Source organism: Heterodontus francisci, chromosome 10 (genome assembly GCF_036365525.1).
Source record: "Heterodontus francisci isolate sHetFra1 chromosome 10, sHetFra1.hap1, whole genome shotgun sequence".
Lineage (NCBI taxonomy): Eukaryota > Metazoa > Chordata > Chondrichthyes > Heterodontiformes > Heterodontidae > Heterodontus > Heterodontus francisci.
The window spans coordinates 22,418,325-22,442,725 of NC_090380.1; the positions used below are offsets into that span (position 1 = coordinate 22,418,325).

At 44.4% G+C, this 24,401-nt stretch overlaps 1 protein-coding gene across 2 annotated transcripts in view; it reads right to left on the reverse strand.

Moving 5' to 3' along the window:
* The window catches only part of vwa8 (von Willebrand factor A domain containing 8), a 402,749-nt gene that overhangs the window by 327,891 nt on the left and 50,457 nt on the right, over window positions 1-24,401 (reverse strand). For both annotated transcript variants that reach the window (XM_068040239.1, XM_068040240.1), the window contains one exon: window positions 7,478-7,588. In XM_068040239.1, the coding sequence (XP_067896340.1) occupies window positions 7,478-7,588 (111 nt within the window). The remainder of the gene's footprint in view (window positions 1-7,477; window positions 7,589-24,401) is intronic.

Sequence of the window (24,401 nt, forward strand, 5' to 3'; positions counted from 1 at the left end):
AGAGAGAGGGGAGGCGGAGAGAGAGGGGAGGCGGAGAGAGAGGGGAGGCGGAGAGAGAGGGGAGGCGGAGAGAGAGGGGAGGTGGAGAGAGAGGGGAGGCGGAGAGAGATGGGAGGTGGAGAGAGATGGGAGGCGGAGAGAGAGGGGAGGCAGCGAGAGAGGGGAGGCAGCGAGAGAGGGGAGGCAGCGAGAGAGGGGAGGCAGAGAGAGGCGGACAGTGGTGGGGGGGGCAGAAAGTAGGGGAACAGAGAGAATGAGAGAGAGGGTAGTCTCAGCAGACCCCTACATAAGCCAAAAATTGTAATGTGACCCCCAACACAAAATGTTGGACAACCCAGCTCTATAGGGTCTCCTCTTCTTCATAGAATGACAAAAATTCAGTGCTGAAGGCAAAAGCAATTTCCAACAATTCACACGAAGGCAGATGAGAATCCACGTATTAACAGGAAGAAAAGCAGAGGAAAAAGCTTAGAGATGGCTTTCCTTTATATTTGTGTGCCCTTTCCAATTCCTTCAGTACACTTACAGTCACATAGCAACAAACGACAACTCCTTCACACAGACAAAAATGATATTTGGTTTCCTGAATTCCAGAATAATGTGAGATGGCCTTGAAGATAGAATCATAGAATGGTTACAGCAGAAAAGGAGGCCATATGGCCTGTCGTGTCTATCCCGGCTCATTGCAATTGCAACTCCGCTGGTCCCATTCCCCCACCTTTCCCTGGTAACCCTGCAATTTATTTTCTTCTTCAGCTAATTATTCAATTCCCTTTTGATAGCTATGATAGAATCTGCCTCCAGCACTCTCTCAGGTAGTGCATACCAGATCCTAACTACTCATCTTCTTCTTCCTATTTGACCTCCATGTCTCGAGAGACAATGGGTAAGCGCCTGCAGGTGGTCAGTGGTTTGTGGAGCAGCGCCTGGAGTGGCTATAAAGGCCAATTCTAGAGTGACAGACTCTTCTACAGGTGCTGCATAAAAATTTGTTTGTCGGGGCTGTTACACAGTTGGCTCTCCCCTTGCACCTCTGTCTTTTTTCCTGCCAACTGCTAAGTCTCTTCGACTCGCCACACTTTAGCCCCGCCTTTATGGCTGCCCGCCAGCTCTGGCGATTGCTGGCAAATGACTCCCATGACTTGTGATCAATGTCACAGGACTTCACGTCGCATTTTTAAAGCGGAGACGTCTTTAAAGCGGAGACATGGACGGCCAGTGGGTCTGATACCAGTGGCGAGCTCGCTGTACAATGTGTCTTTGGGGATCCTGCCATCTTCCATGCGGCTCACATGGCCAAGCCATCTCAAGTGCCGCTGACTCAGTAGTGTGTATAAGCTGGGGATGTTGGCCGCCTCGAGGACTTCTGTGTTGGAGATACGGTCCTGCCACCTGATGCCAAGTATTCTCCGGAGGCAGCAAAGATGGAATGAATTGAGACGTCGCTCTTGGCTGACATACGTTGACCAGGCCTCGCTGCCATAGACCAAGGTACTGAGGACACTCGGACTTTTGTGTTCTGTGTCAGTGCGCCATTTTCCCACACTTTCTTGGCCAGTCTGGACATAGCAGTGGAAGCCTTTCCCATGCGCTTGTTGATTTCTGCATCGAGAGACAGGTTACTGGTGATAGTTGAGCCTAGGTAGGTGAACTCTTGAACCACTTCCAGAGCGTGGTCGCCGATATTGATGGATGGAGCATTTCTGACGTCCTGCCCCATGATGTTCGTTTTCTTGAGGCTGATGGTTAGGTCAAATTCATTGCAGGCAGCCGCAAACCTGTTGGAGAGACTCTGCAGACATTCTTCAGTGTCAGATGTTAATGCAGCATCGTCAGCAAAGAGGAGTTCCCTGATGAGGACTTTCCGTACTTTGGTCTTCGCTCTTAGACGGACAAGGTTGAACAACCTGCCCCCTGATCTTGTGTGGAGGAAAATTCCTTCTTCTGAAGACTTGAACGCATGTGAGAGCAGCAGGGAGAAGAAAATCCCAAACAGTGTGGGTGCGAGAACACAGCCCTGTTTCACACCACTCAGGATAGGAAAGGGGTCTGATGAGGTGCCGCTATGCTGAATTGTGCCTTTCATATTGTCATGGAATGAGGTGATGATACTTAGTAGCTTTGGTGGACATCCGATCTTTTCTAGTAGTCTGAAGAGACCACATCTGCTGACGGGATCAAAGGCTTTGGTGAGATCAATGAAAGCAACGTAGAGGGGCATCTGTTGTTCGCGGCATTTCTCCTGTATCTGACGAAGGGAGAACAGCATGTCAATGATCGATCTCTCTGCACGAAAGCCACACTGTGCCTGAGGGTAGACGTGCTCGGCCAGCTTCTGAAGCCTGTTTAAAGCGACTCGAGCAAAGACATTCCCCACTATGCTGAGCAGGGAGATTCCACGGTGGTTGTTGCAGTCACCACGGTCACCCTTGTTCTTATAGAGGGTGATGATATTGGCATCGCTCATGTCCTGAGGTACTGCTCCCTCGTCCCAACACAGGCAAAGCAGTTCATGTAGTGCTGAGAGTATAGCAGGCTTGGCATTCTTGATTATTTCAGGGGTAATGCCGTCCTTCCCAGGGGCTTTTCCGCTGGTTAGAGAATCAATGGCATTACTGAGTTCCGATTTTGTTGGCTGTACGTCCAGCTCATCCATGACTGGTAGAGGCTGGGCTGCATTGAGGGCAGTCTCAGTGACAACATTCTCCCTGGAGTACAGTTCTAGGTAGCACTCAACCCAGCGATCCTAACTACTCACTGCATAAAAAAGCTTTTCATGTCGCCACTGCTTTTTTTGTCATTTACCTTAAATTGCTGTCCTCTGGATCGCGACCCTTCCGCCAATGGGAACAGTTCCTCCCTGTCTACCCTATCCAGACCCCTCATCATTTTGAACGCCTCATTATGACCAGGTGAGAAAGGTGCATCAGGGTCCCTCGCAGCCTTCACCTGGTCAAACATAGTGTTTTGAGCTCCCCCTTGGTGAATCCTTGTTCACTGCTTTCCAATTACAAGGCAAAGAAATGAGCATATACAGGCTTTCTTAGGTTTAAAGAAGAAAAGTGAAATTTATTAAAACTTAAACACTAATTTGGTTAACGCCTACAGATACACGCTGCGCCCCACGCTAGCACGCGTACGTGATACGCACATGCAAATTGGGGCAGAAAAGAGAAGAAAAATAAAGTGAAAAGGATTGAGGCAATATCTGAAGAGTTATTACATTTCTCCGAGCTCACTGTGGAGTCCTTGATTGTCGGTCATTCTTGTTTTTTGTTGGGGCCCAGTATTCTTCTTCAACCTTGTTCACTGTAGGAGACTTTTCTCTCTTGGGGTTCATGTGTCTTCAGTGGATTCCGAAGCTGGCGAGAAAAAGATGGGAGCAGACAGGAGGAGAGGAGGTCTGCTTGAGTCCAGGAGCTTTCTGTCCTCAAACACTGTTTCTCAAACTTAAAACTCTCAGTTCAAACTCTGCAACAGCCAGTTAGTCATGTGACTAAACTGGCCTGACCACGTCTGTTCTGTATATTGGGAGCAGGGACTGATCTTTTGTTCCAAGCAGTGTCTGTTACCATGCAAAAATGTCCTTCCGGCCAGGGGCCTGACAATTCCTTGTAATAGGCCTTCTCTTCTTCCCAGCAACAATTTGAAATTTAATGTCCATGTGGCGAAATTAATGTGCCTCATTTGTGGCAGGTGGAGGCCTGCATGACAACCTCTATAAAATCCACCTCAATCTTCTCTTCTCCAAGAAGCACAGCCCCAGCTTATCCAACCTATCCACATAACTGAAGTCCCTCATTCCTGATCGTATCAAACATGTCCCTTCCGCTGTTCGCAACGGGCAAGGTACAGACCGTACCCAACCAGCCCGTGCTTGCAAAACTCAAAACGCAGTGTCCAACATTAGATGTGATTCTGCGACTGGACAACATTTGCTAAATAATCCGCAGTGTGCCAAAAATTACACTGACAACCAATTTAAGATTGTCAGTAGGGCTCGCAGTGTTGCACATTTGTGCTTACTGGAAGCTACATATATTAACACACAGGGCCCTGTTCTTTGCAGACAGAAAGAACATGTACACACATTGCGCCTGTTTCAGCTGAACAAAATAAGCGACAGCCATTCGCTGGTTTATTCCTCAGGGCAATGCCTTGACCAATCAGCGTCAAGCTGCCTGGTTTAAATTTCAAGCAAAGCCTGGCAGCTGTCAGTCACCGTAAACCGGTGCATTCCCCATGGCATCGCCTCTACCAGAGTTCACTTGCCAACCAATCAGCTTTCTCTTCTCATGCAGTATAAGTTGTTGTTTTCCCTTACAGTGGTTATTCTTGCGTATTGTCCTGATGAGTGCAAGACGAAAAGCTTCAACAACATGTCCCTATTTTCAGCAATTCTCAAGTTCTGTACTACCAAACGACTATTTTATACAAATATTCCAGTTGAGGCCGAACCAGTGTTTGATGAAGGTTCACCATAACTTCCTTGTTTTTATACTCTATGCTCCTATTTATAAAGCCCAGGATCCCGAATGCCTCATTAACCGCATTCTCAACCTGCCCCGCCACCTTCAACAATTTGTGCACAGAAACCCCAGGTCCTTCCTGCACCACCTTCAGAACTCCTCTTTCTTCTTACCAAAATGTATCGCTTCACACTTCTCTGCATTAAATTTTATCTGCCATGTGCCCACCCATTCCATCAGCCTGTCTATGTCCTCTTGAAGTGTATCACAATCCCTCTCACAGTTCACAATACTTCCAAGTTTTGTGTCATCTACAAATTTTTAAATTGTATCCTGTGCACCCAAGTCTAGATCATTAATACAGATCAAGAACAGTAGTGGTCCTAATACCGACCCCTGGAGATCCCCACTGTATAGCTTCCCCCAATCTGCATAACAACCATTCAACGTTACTCAGTTTCCTGTCACTCAGACCCATTGGAAACTGCATCAAGACACAAAATGGGCAGACATCCACCATACTCGGGCTTCCGTCCATTCTTCACTTCACAAGTCTTGATAATATGTCCCATTTGTTGCAACGTTTTCTGGTTCTCTCCCAGATTCTCAGATTGTAAACAGGGAGCCAGGGGCTCTAAAATTCAAATTCGATTGCAATTTTTAATACTTGGAAACAAAGGCAGACCCAGGTAGTTTAGCTATGGACAGACTTATAGTCTCTGAGAATTGTAAAAAGCAAACAATAATTGACTTTTGATCTAGATAAATTCAACAGGCTTTCCTAGGTCTAGAGGCTGAAAGGAAGAATAGCAGAGCTGTGCAACTAAGAGACAGAGAGAGAGAAACAGCTGCCCTTAGATCACTGATACATCAAAAGACTGCTCGGATTTGAAGCTAGTTTGAAGGCTCAAGGTTTGTGGAGGAGAAAAGACCAACGGGATCACCAGAGATTGCCTTAATACAGAAATCTGTCAAATGTGCTCGGAAGAAGTGAGCTCGGAGGAGGTTGGCTTTGAGGAGGACAGTGGGCGATCCAACCCATTGCAACTGGTTGGAGTTTGGGACTTTTAACTGCAAGAATACCTTTTTGATGAAAACACTGTAATGTATAAATGTGGTGTGGAGTTTTCGAGTACGTGAATAAGTTAATGGGAAATACCTTTTTCTGTAATTTTGTGCATTAGCTACCTACTAAGTATCACAGGATAATACAGTGCAGAAGAGGCCCTTCGGCTCATCGAGTCTGCACCGATGCATTAAAGACACCTCACCTGTCTACCTAATCCCATTTGCCAGCACTTGGCCCATAGCCTTGAATGTTATGACATGCCAAGTGCTCATCCAGGTACTTTTTAAAGGATGTGAGGCAACCCGCCTCTACCACCCTCCCAGGCAGGGCATTCCAGACCGCCACCACCCTCTGGGTAAAAAACTTCTTCCTCAAATCCCCCTTAAACCTCCCGCCCCTCACCTTAAACTTGTGACCCCTCATAACTGACCCTTCAACTAAGGTGAACAGCTGCTCCCTATCCACCCTGTCCATGCCCCTCATAATCTTGTACACCTCGATCAGGTCACCCCTCAGTCTTCTCTGCTCCAGCGAAAACAACCCAAGCCTATCCAACTTCTCTTCATAGCTTAAATGTTCCATCCCAGGCAACATCCTGCTGAATCGCCTCTGCACCCCCTCCAATGCAATCACATCCTTCCTATAATGTGGCGACCTGAATTGCACACAGTACTCCAGCTGTGGCCTTACCAAAGTTCTGTACAACTCCAACATGACCTCCCTGCTTTTGTAATCTATGCCTCGATTGATAAAGGCAAGTGTCCCATATGCCTTTTTCACCACCCTATTAACCTGCCCTTCTGCCTTCAGAGATCTATGGACAAACACGCCAAGGTCACTTTGTTCCTCGGAACTTCCCAGTGTCAGGCCATTCATTGAATACTTCCATGTCACATTACTCCTTCCAAAGTGCATCACCACATACTTTTCAGCATTAAATTCCATCTGCCACTTTTCTGCCCATTTGACCATCCCGTCTATACCTTCCTGTAACCTAAGACACTCCACCTCACTGTTAACCACTCGGCCAATCTTTGTGTCATCCGCGAACTTACTGATCCTACCCCCACCCCCCACATAGTCATCTATGTCGTTTATATAAATGACAAATAATAGGGGACCCAGTACAGTTCCCTGTGGTACACCACTGGACGCTGGCTTCCAGTCACTAAAACAGCCGTCTGTCATCACTCTCTGTCTCCGACAGCTAAGCCAATTTTGAATCCACCTCATCAAGTTACCTTGTATCCCATGTGCATTTGCTTTCTTGATAAGTCTCCCATGTGGGACCTTGTCAAAGGCTTTGCTGAAATCCATGTTAACTACATCAACTGCACTACCCTCATCTACACACCTGGTCACATGCTCAAACAATTCAATCAAATTTGTTAGGCATGACCTCCCTCTGACAAAGCCATGCTGACTATTCCTGATCAAATTTTGCCTCTCCAAATGGAGATAGATTCTCTCCTTCAGAATTTTCTCCAATAGTTTCCCTACCACTGACGTGAGACTCACTGGTCTGTAGTTCCCTGGCTTATCTCTACAACCTTTCTTAAATAGTGGGACCAAATTAGTTGTTCTCCAGTCCTCTGGCACCTCCCCCGTGGCCAGAGAGGAATTAAAAATTAGGGTCAGAGCCCCTGCAATCTCCACCCCCGCCTCCCACAGCATCCTGGGACACAAATCATCCGGACCTGGAGATTTGTCCAGTTTGGTTAATGTTGATTTTTATTTTATTTGTTATACTAAAGTCTTAAAACATAATATTTTGTCATGTAATTCTTTAATTGTTCTGGGAAGTTTATATCTCCTGTTGTAAAGTTAACAGTCTCTACTGAGGTCATAACAACATACCGATGTATTTTCAAAGCAGGAACTTAAGTCATGTTACATTAATGAATGAAGTGGCGAATCTACTAGGTGCAATACAACTTACCTGATCAATGTAAAAGGCTGTTCCTGCCCGGATCTCTCTGCGTTGCTTAAGGTCTGTCTCGGTGGTATCCCTGGACAAAGCCATATACTCTACCTCTCGCTTGGTCAGTTCCTGTGGGGAATACAATTGGTCAGCACATATTAATATACCAGCCCCACAATCATATTGAATTACTGAAACAAGCCATTCAGCCTAACCAATCCATGGCATTTATGCTCCACTTAAGCTTCCTCCCATCCTTTCTCATCTAACCCTATCAGCATAATACTCGTTTCCCTTCTTCCTCATTTGCTTATCTAGCTCCCCCTTGAATGCATCCATACTATTTGCCTCAACTACATCCTGTGGTAGCGAGTTTCATATTCTCACCACTCTCTGGGTAAAGAAGTCTCTTCCATATTTGATTTCTTGATGACTATCTTACATTGACGGCCTTTAGTTTTGCTCTTCTCCACAAGTGGAAACACTCTGTGTCTACTCTATCAAAACCATTTCTCTATTACGTCATCCATCAGCCTTCTCTAAAAGAGATCTAGCCAGTTCATCCTTTCCTGATACTAGAACTACAAAGTTATACCTATCATCCTTTGTTGTTTAATGGGCAATGTTTTAAATGGTCTAGTCTGCGGTTAAAAACTGTCAAAGTCACACAACCTTGGGATAGAAGGAAATGAAGGTCGTAACTGGCAATATTACTATGTTTTATATAGTCAACATAAGTCCAATAAAGGTACTTATTTCATCAAACCTGCCATCAATGCACTTTCACAGGGAGCAGCCCAACCTCAAGATGAGATCACTGTTAGACTACCCGCTCCTAACTTCTATCAATATCAAACTCTGGCAAGTGATGAGTTGATAAGCAAATAACTACAACAGCTTACATTTATATACGGCATTTAATGCAGTAAAATGCCCCTTCACAGGGCAGTTACTGAACAAAATTTGATACCAAGCCACATAAAGAGATATTAGATCAGGTGTCACAACCTTGGTCAAAGTGGTTTGTTGCAAGGAATGTTTTAAAGGAGGAGAGAGAAGTAAAAATGAGGAGAAATTTAGGAAGGGAATTCAAGAATTTAGGATTAGACAGCTGAAGGCACAGCTGCCAATGATGGAGCAATGAAAATCAGGGATGCGCAAGAGACCAGAATTAGGGGATAGGATTTGGAGTTTAAAACTTAGCTTTGGGTTAAATAGAATGAAAAGATTGCAAATGACAAGACTGCACCAGAGTGTGACCATGGAGGGGAATGGAGTCAGTAGCAAGGGAACTGGAACTCGTGGTGGCATCTGAATGCTGGACTAACTGGGCCGTTTATGCACTGTAACATTCAATACTGGGAGTTTCAGTAAAAGTAATAATAGTGAGGTATGTACCAAGGATAAAGAGGCCCAAATAAAGGGGCAGCTTCTTACACACAGTCCAGCCCTAGACTGTAACCCCCACAGCTGACACAGTACTGATTGGTCAACACATCTGCAGATGAAGGCTCATAAGTTGTTTAATGAGGCAGAGGAATCCCTCCCATCAGGAGCCGATGAAACATGGCCCACTTGGCTGTGTCTCAATCGCCTCAAGACTGCTGTCAACTGCTGCAAAGCCCTTATGCAGAAGTGGGGATAGAGCCCAACAAATTCTGTCGACTATGACTGCAGAGAGGCGGCCCTTATGATGAAACATCTCAGAGAATGCCCTCTCGACAATGAGAATTTTAAAACAATGAGGCATTGTTTAACCCGGAGCCGGTGTAGATTAGCGAGCAGAGGTGATGAGTGAATGGAATTGGTGCAAGGTAGGACATGGGCAGCAGAGATATGGATGACCTCAAGTTTACAGAGAGTAGAATGTGGAGTCCAGCCAGGACTGCGTTAGAATAGTCAAGTCTGGAGATAACAAAGGTATGATTGTGGCAGGGGCAGAGACCAGCAATATCACAGAGGTGGATATCGGCAGTCTTAGTGACGGTACAGTTATGTGGTTGAAAGCTCATCTCTTAGTCATGTATGACAATGAGGTTGCAAACAGTCTAGTTCAGTCTCAGACAGTTGCCAGGTAGAGGGATCGAAATCGGTGGCAAGGGAGCAGACTTTGTGATGGAGACCAAAGACAATGGCTTCTGTCTTCCCAATATTTAACTGGAGGAAATTTCTGCTCAAACAGCACTGGACGTCATCAGCAGTCTGACAATTTAGATACAAAGGAGGGATCGAGAGAGGTGGGGCTAAGGTAGAGCTGGGTGTCAGCAGCATACATGTGGAAACCGATGATGTATTTTCGGATGATGGCGCCGGAGTGGGGGATGGAGCGGGGCGGGGCGGGGGGGGGGGGGGGGTGTGGCAGGCAACATGTAGATGAGAAACAGGAGGGAGTCTATTGATAGATCCTTGGCAGACACCAGAGGTAACTGTGCGGGAACGGGAAGAGAAGCCATTGATGGAGATTCTCTGGCTATGATTGGATAGATAAGAATAGAGCCAGGCGAGTGCAGTCCCATCCAGCTGGACAACGTTGGAGAGGTGTTAAGGGAGGATGGTGTAATTGACTGTGTCAAAGGCTGCAGACAGGTTGAGAAGGATGAGGAGGGATAGGATGGCTTTGTCACGGTCACATGTGTTACGAAAGTGCTTCTATATTTTTTACGTATATGTTTTTGTGGACTTATAAATTGTTAAGATGAATTCAATGGAAGGCTGAAGATTTCATAGAAGCTGGATTTTGCTTTGTTGTTGACAGTTCATTGGAAGGACAACGAGACATTGTTCAAAAACAGCCTTGCTGGAAGTCATGTGCTCTAAGCAATAAACAACAGAAACCTTAGTGAACCCTGGGGAATATGTTTACAGAGAACCCACAGGTCAAGATTTAAAGGGGTCAGGAGGCTTGACACTTGAGATATTGCTTTTCGTTTTGCTTTGGACAGTGTGTTAGGGTGTGAACTGTTTGAAAACAGTTGATTTTCTCCTTCCAAGGAAAAAAGAAACCACCCAGCTCATCTCCTTCTCTACCTCTTTGAAGAAATCCAGCAAAGGTCCAGTGTGGGAGAGCTAAAATCCCTGGTGCTGCATAGCTCCTGAGAAGCTGAAAAAATCCTATGGTTCAAGAGTGTGCTGGTGGAAAAACCCTGATGCCACATTTCTCCTGGAAAGCCTAATAAAATAATTCTTGATATCCCCAGACTGAGCTGCTTCTGAAACGATCCTAGTAACCCGTGTCCATATACCAGGACGTCAGACCAAAAAAGGGACAACTGACTTCTTAGTTTTTAGTTTTAGAGATACAGCACTGTAACAGGCCCTTCGGCCCACTGAGTCTGTGCCGGCCATCAACCACCCATTTATACTAATCCTACAATAATTCCATATTCCTACCAAACATCCCCACCGGTCCCTATATTTCCCTACCACCTACCTATACTAGGGGAAATTTATAATGGCCAATTTACCTATCAACCTGCAAGTCTTTGGCATGTGGGAGGAAACCGGAGCACCCGGAGGAAACCCACGCAGACACAGGGAGAACTTGCAAACTCCACACAGGCAGGACCCAGAATTGAACCCGGGTCGCTGGAGCTATGAGGCTGCGGTGCTAACCACTGCGCCATTGTGCCGCCCACTTCCTTCCATATCTTCTCTTTTTTCATCAAGAATTAGCAAGTATTAGGCCAAAGTACTTTTTTTCGTCTTTTTTTGTAATAGACTTCTGCAGAGAGAATTTCTGTATTTTTTCCAGTGTTCATGTAAGTGTAATTAGGAAATCTAAAAAGGGAACTTTTATATTTCAAACTCTGTGTTAATGCTTTGCTTTGTTACTGGTTAAGTCTGGTTTCATAAAAAAAACTGATAATTTTGTTGTTTATTAAAGAAACCTGTTGGTTTTATTCCAGGATAAAAAAAGAGGGCGTGAGTGGCTGTACCGGTAACCAGGTAAACATTTAAATATATGTTGTGACCTGTGGAGAAGTAGAACTAGAAAAGACAGTGCGCACCTTCCGCCTCGGTCATAACACATGGTATGTCATTTGTGACTTTGATAAAAGCCATTTCAGTACTGTAGAACAGGCAGAAACCTGATTGGAGGGATTCAAACATGGAGTTCCAGGAAAAATGGCCACGAATTTGGGAGGCAACAACATCTTCAAGGGAAAGGGAGGTTGGAGATAGGGCTGTACTTCGCAAGGATGGAGGGGGTCAAGACTGGATTTTTGAGGCGAGGGGTGATGGCAGCAGATTTGAAGGAGAGAGGGACAGAACCTGAGGAGAGAGAACCGTTAACAATCTCAATTAACATGGGAGTCAGGAAGGGAAGGTGAGTGGTCAGTAGTTTTTTGGAATGTGGACATCGCTGGCTAAGACAGCATTTATTGCCCATCCCTAATTGGCCTTGAACTAAGTGGCTTGCTAGGGCATTTTAAGAGTCAACCACAGTGCTCTGGGTCTGGAGTCACATTAAGGACCAGGTAAGGACAGCAGATTTCCTTCCCTAGAGGACATTAGTGAACTAGATTGACAGTGGTTTCATGGTCACCATTAGACTATTTTTTTAAATCCCAGATTAATTGAATTCAAATTTCACCATCTGCCATGGTGGGATTCCAACTCAAGTTCCCCAAGCAGTAGCCTGGGTCTCTGGGTTACTGGTCCAGTGACATTACCACTATGCCATTGCCTCCGGCTGCAGTTTAGTGGGAATAGGGTCGAGACAGCAGTAGGTGGGTCACATGGACAAAGTGAGCTTGGAGAGAGCATGAGGGGTGATAGGAGAGAAACTCAAGAAGGAAATAGGTTAAGGGGTAGGGCTGGGGGCTGCCCTTGAGCACAGTTGGCCCGGTGGGCGAGATGAAGGCAGGCACATGGCAGAGGCAGCTAATCAGATGGTCTCAATCTTGGTGACGAAGGAGTCTGTGAACGCCTCACACTTGTCATTGGAGGTGAGGATGGAGCAGACGGGGAGAGTCATTTGAGAAGAAAGTTTGCAGTAAAGAAAAGAAACCGGGGGTTATCTTTGCATTCCAGGATGATTCTTGGAATAGTGAGAAGTTTTAGCAGGTGAGAACAGGACCCAATAGTGTTTTAAGTAGTCCAGCCAGATCTGGTGGTGGATGGTTGAACCAGTTGTCCGTCATATCCATTCAAATCTGTGTACTTTAGACTTAAGGGAGCAGAGATGAGGGCTGTAAAGGGGAATGGGCCGGGGTGAGAGAGAGAGTAATGTTTTAACAGGGACTAGGGCACTGAAGGTGGAGCAGATGGGTAGAATCATAGAATGTTTAAGGCACAGAAAGAGGCCATTTGGCCCATCGTGTTTATGCCAGCCAAAAAACGATCCACCCATTCGAATCCCACCTTCCAGCATTTGGTCTGTAGCCCTGCAGATTACGGTACTTAAGGTGCATATCCAAACTCCTTTTGAATGAGTTGAGGGTTTCTTCCTCAACCATCCATTCAGGCAGTGAGTTCCAGACACCCCCACCACCCACTGGGTGAAAAAATGTTTCCTCATCTCCCCTCTAATTTTTCTACCAATCACTTTAAATCTATACCCCTTCGTCACTGACCTCTCTGCTAAGGTAAATAGGCCCTTCACCTCCACTCTATCCAAGTCCCTCAAAATTTTGTACATTTCAATCAGAATTCTCCTCAGCCTTCTCTGTTCCAAGGAGAACAATCCCAGCCTATCCAATCTTTCCTCATAGCTGCATTTTTCCAGTCCTGACAGCATCCTCGTAACTCTCTTCCGTACACTCTCTCGTGCAATTAAATCCGTTCTGTAATGAAGTGACCAGAACTGCACACAGTACTCAAGTTGTGGCCGAACCAATGAGTTGTACAGTTCCAACATAACCTCCCTGCTCTTGTATTCTATAACTCGTTTAAGAAAGGAAAGGATTCCATATGATTTCTTAACTACCTTATCAACCTGTCCTGCTACCTTCAGGGATCTGTGGACATTCACTCCAAGGTCCCTCACTTCCTCTATACTTCTCAGTATTTTCCCATTAATTGTATATTCCTTTGCTTTGTGTGACCTCCCCAAATGCACCACCTCACACTTCTCCAGGTTGAATTCCATTTGCCACTTTTCTGCCCATCTCACCAGACCATCAATATCTTCCTAGAGCCGACAGCTATCCTCCCCGCTATCTACCACACGGCCAATCTTTGTGTCGTCTGCAAACTTCTCGATCATGCCCCCTACATTTATGTCCAAATCGTTAATATACACCACAAAAAGCAGGGGACCCAATACTGAGCCCTGTGGAACACCACTGGAAACAGCCCTCCTGCCACTGAGCCAATTTTGTATCCACCTTGCTGCATTTCCCTGGATCCCATGGGATTTTATTTTAACCAGTCTGCCATGTGGGACCTTGTCAAAAGCCTTGCTAAAATTCATGTAGACCACATCAACTGCACTACCCTCATCTAGCTTCTTTGTTACTGCTTCAAAGAATTTGATAAAGTTTGTCAAATAAGATCTTCCCTTAACAAATCCATGCTGACTATCCTTGATTAACCTGTGCCTAAGTGACAGTTTATCCTGTCTCAGAATAGATTCCAATAATTTGCCCACTACTGAGGTTAGACTGTCTGGCCTGTAATTACTCGGTCTATCCCTCGCTCCCTCTTTAAACAGAGGTACAACGTTAGCAGCTCTCCAATCCTCCGCACTACACCTGTATCCAGTGAGGACTGGAAAATGATGGTCAGACCTTCCACTATATTTCCTCTCTTGCTTCTTTTAACAGCTTCGGGTACATTTCATCCAGCCCTGGTGGTTTATTAACTTTCAAGGATGCTAATCCTATTAATACTTCCTCTCTCTCTGTACACCGTCCCCCTCTTTTGTGAAGACCGATGCAAAATATTCATAAAGAACAATACCAACATCTTCCGCCCCTACACACAGGTTACCTTTTTGGTCTTTTAAGGGCCCTACTCTCTCCTCAGTTATCCTCTTACTCAATGTATTGATGAAACATCTTTGGGTTCACCTTGATTTTGCTTGCCAATATTCTTTGATGCCCTCTCTTTGCTTTCCTCATTCCCTTTTTGATTTCACCCCTCCACTTTCTATACTCCTCTCAGCTTTCTGTAGTATTGAGTTCTCAGTGTCAGACATAACCTTTCCTTTTCTGCCCTATCTTACCACGTAGGCTCTAGATTTGGCCGTTTCACCCTTTTTCTGCAGAAAATGCAGAAGCTGCAGAAATGTTGTTGTGAACAAAGGGCCAAACGTTAGACAACTGGGGATTTGAAAGTGCAGCTGTGAATTGGGGCACGGTTTTCTTCAGAGGCAGGCACAGAAGGAATTAGGGCTTGTAAGGGGAAGCGGGATGTGGATGGACAGCAATACAAGGGAATGATCAGAGATTGCCTTACCTGTGATTGATACTATGGGGATAGCGAAGCCATGTGAAATGGCAAGGTCAAATGGCTGTGATTATGAATTGGGGAGTTTTTACATGGAGGGAGAGATTAAAGGAGGATAGGTGGTCAGTGAACTTAAAGGAGAGTTGAGATGGTGGTTAAAATCACTCAGGATGGGAAGCTGCTCTGTGCAGAGGCTGAGAGAAGAAAGCAGTCAGACAGCTCTGAGAAAATTGGCATGGCACTTGGGTGGGCGGTGGAGAACCAAGATTTTAACTGAGAGGTGAGAGAGTTGGAACAAGGCGAGATGCTCAAAGGAGGAGAAAGTGCCAGAAGGGTCAGAGGACCGACCAAGGTCTGGGCAAGGCATGTAGTGAAAGCTATAGCCAGGCGAGGAGGCTTCAGTTAGGGGGAAGGTGTCATCTCCACTCAAACAGGTTTCCATCAAGGCCACGTTGTTAATGTAATCATCCACAATGAGCATCCACAATGAATGGCAAAGGCTTTGTTTGCGATGAACAGACATTCTGGAGGGAGATGCAGAGAGGGGAAGTGAGAGCTATTGGCAGAGTCCACAGGGTCAGCAGTGGAAGGGGCAAGTTGGATCGAGAGGAGATTGGCAAGATTAGCCCCTAGCTGGCAGATTGGGCGGGACAGTTGGCAAGAGAGTAAGATGGAGCAGTTGGGGTTGCTGTTTGTGAGGAGGCACGATATGTGCCTTGATAGGCCTTTTGGAGAATGCCAAGAGAGACACAGCCGGAAGCGGCAGGTTTATCTAAGAGGGTGTCAAGCCTGGGACATTGGTAGGAAAGTAGGAAGGTCAACGAGTACCGAAGGGTTGGGATAGGGGAGAAATTAAAGGCAGCATGACAACAGGAGAGTAGGGTCTAGAAAGAGTAAAGAGGAAAGAAGTAAAATGAGGGAGAAAAATAATAATATAAAAGCAAAATACTGCGGATGCTGGAAATCTGAAACAAAAACAAGAAATGCTGGAATCACTCAGCAGGTCCGGCAGCATCTGTGGAAAGAGAAGCAGAGTTAACGTTTCGGGTCAGCGACCCTTCTTCGGAACAAGTTGAAATGGAAGTAATGGGATCAGGTCCAGAATACATTTCAGAGAAATGTAAAAATAATAGGGGACTTCAATTGCCCTAATATAGACTGGGATGAAAAGAATGTAAACAGCAAGGTGGGTGAAAAATTCCAAAAATGTGTGCAGGAGAAAGTTTCTTAATCAGTATGTTTCTAGCCCAACAAGGGTTGAAGCAGTGCTGGATATTGGACAATTAACTGAAAAGAAAAAATGGGAAAAGGTGGAGGAGTGAGACTAGCCGAGTTACTCTTCTGGAGAGCCAGCACAGACAGAACAGGCTGAATGGCCTCCTTCTGTACTGAAACCATTTTATGATTCTATGGAACTAATTCTACGGAATGAAGACGAGCACGTGAATGGTGTTTCAGCCAGAGAACATCTGGGTGATAGTGATCATAGTATAATTAGATTTAAAGTAGTTACGGGAAGGGACAAAGAAAATTCAATGGTGAAAATACCAAACCGGAAGAGAGCCAATGTGAAGGGATCTAGCACAGCTGGACTGGAAACAAATAATGGCCAAAGAACGAGTAAATGTGCGAAAACAGAGACAGTTCGGGTACAAAAAAAAATCAAAAGGAGGAAGAATAGGGCATTGAAAATTAAGAGTTCCCTGGATAACAAAGGAAATAGAGGTTAAAAGAAAAAAGAAAAAGGTTTTTGACAAATATCAGATACATAATACAGTGGAAAACCAGGCAGAATGCAGAGTATGCACAGAGAAATTGAAAAAGGATACAAGAAGGGAACAGGCAGAGAACACGAGAAAAAATTAACTGGCAACATAAAGGGAGCCCAAAAAAGTGGAAGTACAGTTAAAGAAATAGTGGGGTCAATTAGGGACAAAAAAGGAATTCTTGTTGTGGTGGCAGAGAGCATGACTTTGGTAGTGAATGAGTACCTTGCAACTGCCTTGACAAAAGAGAATGAACTGAATGTTGCAGTCAAGGAGGATGATGCAGAGATATTAGACAGATTAAAAAGAGACAGAATAGGGGAGTTTAACAGGTTGGCATCACTCAAAATTACAAGTCACCTGGTCCAGATAGGATGCATCCTTGATTGCTGATGGAAACTAGAATTGAGATACAAGAAGCTCTCACCACAATCTTAGAATCGTCCTTGGATATGGGAGTGGTGCTAGACCCCTATTCAAAAAGGAGCTGAGGGATAAATCTGGTAACTACAGGCCTATCTGCCTAACATCATTGGTGGGAAAATTACTAGAGACCCCCACTACCAACAATTTACACTAATATACCACCTTTAACATAGTAAAATGTCCCAAGGCATTTCACAGACACAATTTCAAACAAAAATTGACACTGAGCAACATCAGGAAATATTTGGGCAGATGACCAAAAGCTTGGTCAAAGAGCACTGTCTTAAGGAGCACCTTAAAGGAGGAAAGGAAGGTAGAGAGGCAGCGGAGTTTCAGGGAGGGAATTCTAGAGCTTCGGGCATCAGCAGCGGAAGACTCAGCTTCCAATAGTGGAGCAATTAAAATTGGGGATGTGCAAGAGGCCCGAACTGGAGCAGCACTGATATCTCAGATGGCCGTGCACTGGAGGAGATTAGAGAGCTAGGGAAGGGTGAGACCATGATGAATTTGAAAATACGGATGAGAATTTTAAAATTCAGACATTGCTTAACTGGAGGCAACATAGGTCAACGAGCACAGGGGAGATAGATGAATGGGACTTGATGCAAATCATAACACAGGCGGCAAAGTTTTGCATGAGCTCAAAGTTTACGGAGCGTGGAAGATGGGAGGCCGGCCAGCAGTACATGGAATAGTGAAGTCTAGAGATAACAAAGCCATGGATAAAGGTTCAGCAGCAGGTGAGCTGAGGCAAGGGTGATGTTGGGTAATGTTACGGAGGTGCAAATAGGGAGTCTTAGCGTGGGGGGATATGCATTTGAAAGCTCTTCTCAGGGTCAAATACAATATCAAGGCTGCGAACAGTCTGGTTCAGCCTCAAACAGTGACCAGGGAGAGGGATGGAGTTGACGGCGAGGGAATGGGGCTTGTGGCAGTAACTGAAGACAATGGCTTTGGTCTTTCCCAGCAAAAGCGACATGAGGAAAAACTTCTTCACGCAAGGAGTGGTTAGGATTTGGAATGAACTGCATAAGAGTGTGGTGAAGGCAGGTTCAATCGAAACACTCAAAAGGTAAACAGACTGTTATTTGAAAAGGAAGAATGTGCAGGGTTATGGGGAGAAGGCGGGGAATGGCATTAGGTGAATGCTCATTCGGAGAGCCGGTGCATCTGCGCTGATGGTGATATTCGTGTTATATATAAATGACATGGATTTGGGAATACAATTTCAAAGTTCGCAGATATACAAAACTTGGCAAACTAGTAAATAGGGAGGAGGGTTGTTCCAGATTTCAGGAGGACATAGACAGACGAGTGAAATGGGCAGACACATGGCAGATACAATTAAATGCAAATGAGTGTGAAATGATGAACTTTGTGAGGAACAACATGGAGAAGCTGTATAATCTAAATGGTACTATATTGAGGGGATGCAAGAACTGAAAAACCTGCGAGTGCATATTCACAAGTCTTTGGAGGTGGCAGGGCAAGTTGATAAAGCGATTAAGAAAGCATATGGGATACTTGGCTTTGTATTCTGGGTACTGCCTGTGTGGAGTTTGCAAGTTCCCCCTGTGTCTGCGTGGGTTTTCTCCAGGTGCTCCGGAGAAAGACTTGCAAGTTGGTAGGTAAATTGGCCATTATAAATTGCCCCTAGTATAGGTAGGTGGTAGGGAAATATAGGGACAGGTGGGGATGTGGTAGGATTATGGGATTAGTGCAGGATTAGTATAAATGGGTGGTTGATGGTCGGCACAGACTCGGTGGGCCGAAGGGCCTGTTTCAGTGCTATATCTCTAAACTAAACTAAACTAAATAGGGGCACTGAATACAAAAACAAGGAAGTCATGGTAAACCTTTACAAATTACTGATTATGATTCAGTTGGAGTATTGTGTATAATTCTGGGCACCACACTTTAGGAAGAGAGTATAGAGAACATTTATCAGAATAATATCAGTGATGAGGGACCTCAGTTATATGGTGAGATTGGAGAAGTTGGGATTGTTCTCCTTACAGCAGAGAAGGTTAAGAATGACCTAATGAAAGTATTCAAAACTATAAGGGGTTTTGATAAAGCAAGTAGGGAGAAACTATTTCCTCTGGCACGTGGACATGTAACCAGAGATCAGAGGATTAAAGTATTTGCAAAAGAATTAGAGGGGAAATGAGAAATATTTCACACAGAGGATTGTAAGATCTGGAGCACACTACCTGAAAGGGTGGTGGAATCAGATTCCTTAGGATCTTTCAAAAGGCAAATGGGCATGTACTTAAAGAGGACTATCTTGCAGCACTATGGGGAAATAGCTGGGCAGTGGGACTAAATTGGACAGCTCTTTCAAAGAGCCGGCACAGATGTGACAGGCTGAATGGCCTCCTTCTGTGCCATAAGATCCTATAATTTGATCATTTTGTTTACTGTATGCTGGCATCAGGAGAATTGCAGAATTGTCCATCCGAGTGCAATCATTGCAACTAGGGCAAAATTCTCATAACCCATGTGCCTATATCCTTAGAAATTCTTTCCTTTCCTAGACCTACCCAGGTCCCTTTTAAACGATAGCTGAATGCAACAGGAATTACAAGATATGTTGTGGTCTTCACTGGTTACCTGTGCAGATTGCAGCTTAAACCAATCAAACATTCTTTACTGTTGACATTTATTCTTAGTCACAAAATGAATTTATAGGTCCTACTAAGGAATAAATATCAGCTACGAAGTCAAGTTCACCGGCTGCTGAGTATGACAAGATGATGGAGCCAAGACACAGTGATCTTGGACAGAGAGGAAGATATTCTGCTGGGGCAGCTAACAGTAGAGGAATGACAAGAACAACAACTTGGATTTACATAGCACACCTTTAATATAGTAAATGTCCCAAGGGGCTTCTCAGGAGAATTATCAGACAAAATTTGATACTGAGCCACACAAGGAGATAATAGGAGAAACAACCAAAAGAGGTAGGTTTTAAGGAGTGTCTTAAAGAAGAGAGGTAGTGTTACGACCAGGTGAGCAATGTCTAGGGGTCTTTCGCTCTCTTTACCTGGTCTTATTGTAACAGGGTTTAAAATTAAACCCACTGTGTTTTGAGCTCCCTTTTTTTGTGAATTCTTGTTCACAGTTTCCAATTATAAAGCAAAGAACTGAGCACAAACTGGTTTTCTTTGGTTTAAAGCAGAAAGATGAAATTTATTACACCTTAAAAACTTATACTCTCATATGGTTCGCACTTACGGATATACGATGTGCTCAGACTAGCATGCAATATAAACATGCAAAAATAGGGACAGAAAAGAGCAGAAGAGAAGATAAGTAGAACAGTTTGAGGCAATATCTTGTTACTGTTTCTTGAGCTCGCTGTAGTCCTTGATTGAAGATGCAGTCTTGCATTGCGTTGGGGCCCAGTAATCTTCTTAAAACTTTGTTCATGTGGCAAACCTTTCTCTCTTTGAGTTTCACGTGTTACTGCAAGATTCAGTTCTGTGGGAAGAGATGAAGGCAGGCAGACAGACAGGTAGGCAGAGGAGATCTTCTCAGTCCATGAGCACACAACATTGTCTGTTCTAATCCTTTGTAGGGAGTTCAAAAACTCTGCAACAGCCAGTCAGTCATATGACTAAAACTGGTCTGACCAGTATTGGAGGAACAGGGATTGCCTCCCTTTGTTTCCACATTATCTGGTACTATGCAAATGTCCTTCCAGTCAGAGTTTGCAATTTTTAAAGTTTTAATGTTCATATGGCGAAGTAATGTGTGCCTCAGTCTTGGTAGGTGGAGTTTGCCTTTCAGTAAAAAGACGGAGAGGTTTAGGGAGGGAAGAAATACTAACGTGGGATCAAGTCCAGTATATAGCAATTTTGAGCCAGAATAATAAAGTGCATGTAATTGTAGATTGGCTCACGAGGTGAAATACACAAGTTTTCAACTTGAACGTAAAACAGCGGAAGTTAATTAACACTCATCTTTATTCAGTGATCATCTGTGCTAAATCCTGATGAGTATTTTATAACACATTTCCTGGTTGCAACTCTACAAATCATTTGTCAGTACTATTAAATTATGCAGAGATTTGCAATAATAATAAATAATCAAGGTCAGGGTATATTTCAGGATACAAAATACATAGAAATATATAGTTTATGTCCACTCAGACATTCCAAGTTTGCAGAGGTAATGAATTCCTTACTTTAAATGTCAGAGCGATGCTATAGGTTGACCCACTCCAGTCTCATTTGGAAGAATATTGTGCAAAGATATTTTAAATATTGATCTCCCAACAAAGCCACCATTTTCATGGCAGTCCTGTGATTGGAGTCTGTAAAAAGATGACATTTTGTCTGTGATTGTTTGCAGCATTCAGGAAATAAATCCACGAGAAAGCAATTGGACACAGTACACTCAGAGGAACAGGTTTCACGAGTCAAGTAGTTTCTTGGATGCATGCACTGTTAGGATGGTTCCCACAGTTCAAATATTGATCAACTATGCTATTTCATTTTGGTATTCCAGAGAAGGAGAAATCCAGCAGAGACACTTTTTCCCAGCTTAACTGTCCCTATACACCTGCTATATCTGACAGTGCTAATGAAGCAGGGAGAGAAGATCAAGATAATTCCTATCACTGAGTACAGTTTTTATTTGTTTCTGCTCAAGGATCGTCATGGCTACCATCATGTGCAGGTGTTCTACAATTGCATTTAACAAGACGAAAAGATGCTCAGGCAGCAAGGCTAATCTTGAGGATGTTAAGTTATCCTCAAACACTAACACTGTGGAGTTTGGACGTGTGGAAAAACTCTGCTCCCACACCCTGTCTGATACTAACACCTGTTCACCCACTGCGTCCTTCCACACTGCCCTACCTTGGCGATCCATTACCCCAATTAGGTGGAATTTAAAGTTTCTCATCTTCATCAACAAATCCCTCCACAGACTCAGCCCTTGCTAACACTGCAACAGCCTTCAGCTGGTGTTTCCTCCCTGCTCTCCAGTTCTCAAACTCTGACCTCCTATGCATTTCCATTCCCTCTGCTCCATCATTGGTTGCAGAGTCTTCAACACTCTCAGTCCTGCTCTGTGGAACTCCTTCACTCTGGCACTATTTCTATCTGCCCATTTAAAAGATTCCTCAAAGTCCACCTGAGCGACTGAGTCTTCAGACACTTTTCCCAACTCCCTCACAAAGAGTTGACAATCCTTCTGTCAAGCGCGGTTATTTTGCATGAAAGGCAATGTCTAATTAGAAGTTGTTGTTACAATGGTGGATCGAGACAGTTGGTATTTGCAGCAGTGGAGCCCCTCCTTCAGTATTGTGTGCAACTGAAGTCAAAAATCCAAGTCCCAGTGGCAAAACAGGCTACTCCAAGTCCTGGTGCAGACAACAATGTTCCCTTACGCTGTCTGCTCTTCTGCTTCAAATTGTCATTGAAGCACATTTTAACTTGTGTGTCAGCTTCACTGAAGCGTGGTTCAATATTGCTCTATTGAAACTGCACTGGGACAAGGATGAGTCGGAGAACATCGACACATGTCTGAATGAGGTTTCACTCAAACTCACTTCAAAATGCATGATGATAAACTCTGGCCTGAGGGCATCAGACAATAGTTTTCCCAGAGTATAATTCCCTGAATAGCCCAGGATTTTGTCTTTTATTTTAAATCTCTCCCAGAGCATTATATAGCTGCATGGGGGGTGGGGAGAGGGAGGGGGCAGAGGGGGATAGTAAGTGTCTAGCCATGATGCTCCAGCCATCATGATGTAGGGCAGGCTTGATGGACAAGTTGGTCTTTTCCTGCCTGTTAATTTCGGATGTTCAGAAAGACGTCCGTTATCAGATGACAGTGAATACTAGAGAGGCCAAATTGAAGTCCAGCCTTCACAAAAAAATTGTAGTGTAAAACACAAACTGAAACCCACAGGACAAGTTGATTAAAGGGGTCAGAAGACACTAGAGGCAACCCCTGTGTGAGGACTTAGAGCACGCTGAGAGGCAGATGTTAACACTTGAATTCTTTCTAAGACATGGATTATAGGACACGATTTGACGCACTGCAAACAACTACAGCCTGCTGCCTCAGCTGGAGCAAACTATTATGGCAGCATGCTTCATGTGGAGTGATAATTATGACGTTTAGGCAAAAGATTCACTAATCAAGGAAATTCACACGTGAAATGGAATGCAGGCTGATTGTAACAAAATAGGTACAACAAAGGGAGAGATATCACTATTAAGTTGTCCCAATGTAGAACTGTGTGACGGGTGTGTATGTTAAGAATTTGAGAACATTAACCAAAGTCATCAATGACTTTTCTATGACTATATCCACTCTACAGCCTTTGGCATGGCTGGTCACATCATACCCCTCGAACAATTCTCCTTTGTTGCCCTTCTCCATGTGTCTTACTTGGTTCCACTCTTACCTGTCCAATCATAAGAAGAAAAGAACAAAAGAAATAGTAGCAGGAGTAGGCCATTTGGCCCCTTGAGTCCACTCTGCCTTTCAGTAAGATCATGGTGATCTGACTGTGGTGTTAAACCCACTTTCTTGCCTGCCCCCATATCCTTTACTCTCTTGTAGATCAAAAATATGTCTAACAGCCTTGAATATATTCAATGACCCAGCCTCCTCAGATCTCTGGGGTAGTGAATTCCAAAGATTAATGACCCTCTGAGAGAAGAAATTCCTCCTCATCTCCTTAGTAAATGGGACACCCCTCATTTTGAAAACGTGCCCATTTATTCATGCGGGGAAACATCCGCTCAGCATCGACCCTGTCAAGCCCCCTCAGAATCTTTTATGTTTCAATAAGATCACCTCTCATTGTTCTAAACTTCAATGAGAATAGGCTCAACATTTCCTCATAAAACAACCCCTTAATCCCAGAAATCAGCCTAGTGAACATTCTATGAACTGCCTCCAATGCAAGTATATCCTTCCTTAAATAAGGAGACCAAACTGTACACTATACTAGGTCCTGTACAGTTGTAGCAATACTTAATTACTTTTATACTCCATCCCCCTTGCAATAAATGCCAACATTCTGTTTGCCTTCCTAATGATATGCTGTACCTGCATGCTAACTTTTTGTGATTCATGTACGAGGACACCCAGATCCCTCTGTACTGCAGCATTCTGTAGTCTCTCTCCATTTAAATAATGTCCTGCTTTTGTATTCTTCCCAGCAAAGTGATCCACCCCACATTTTCTCACATTATACTCCATCTGCGAAATTTTGACCCACTCACTTAACCTATCTATATCCATTTGCAGACTCTGTGTCCTCCTCACAACTTGCCTTCCTACCTATCCTTGTATCATCAGCAAATTTGCCTACAATACACTCGGTCCCTTCA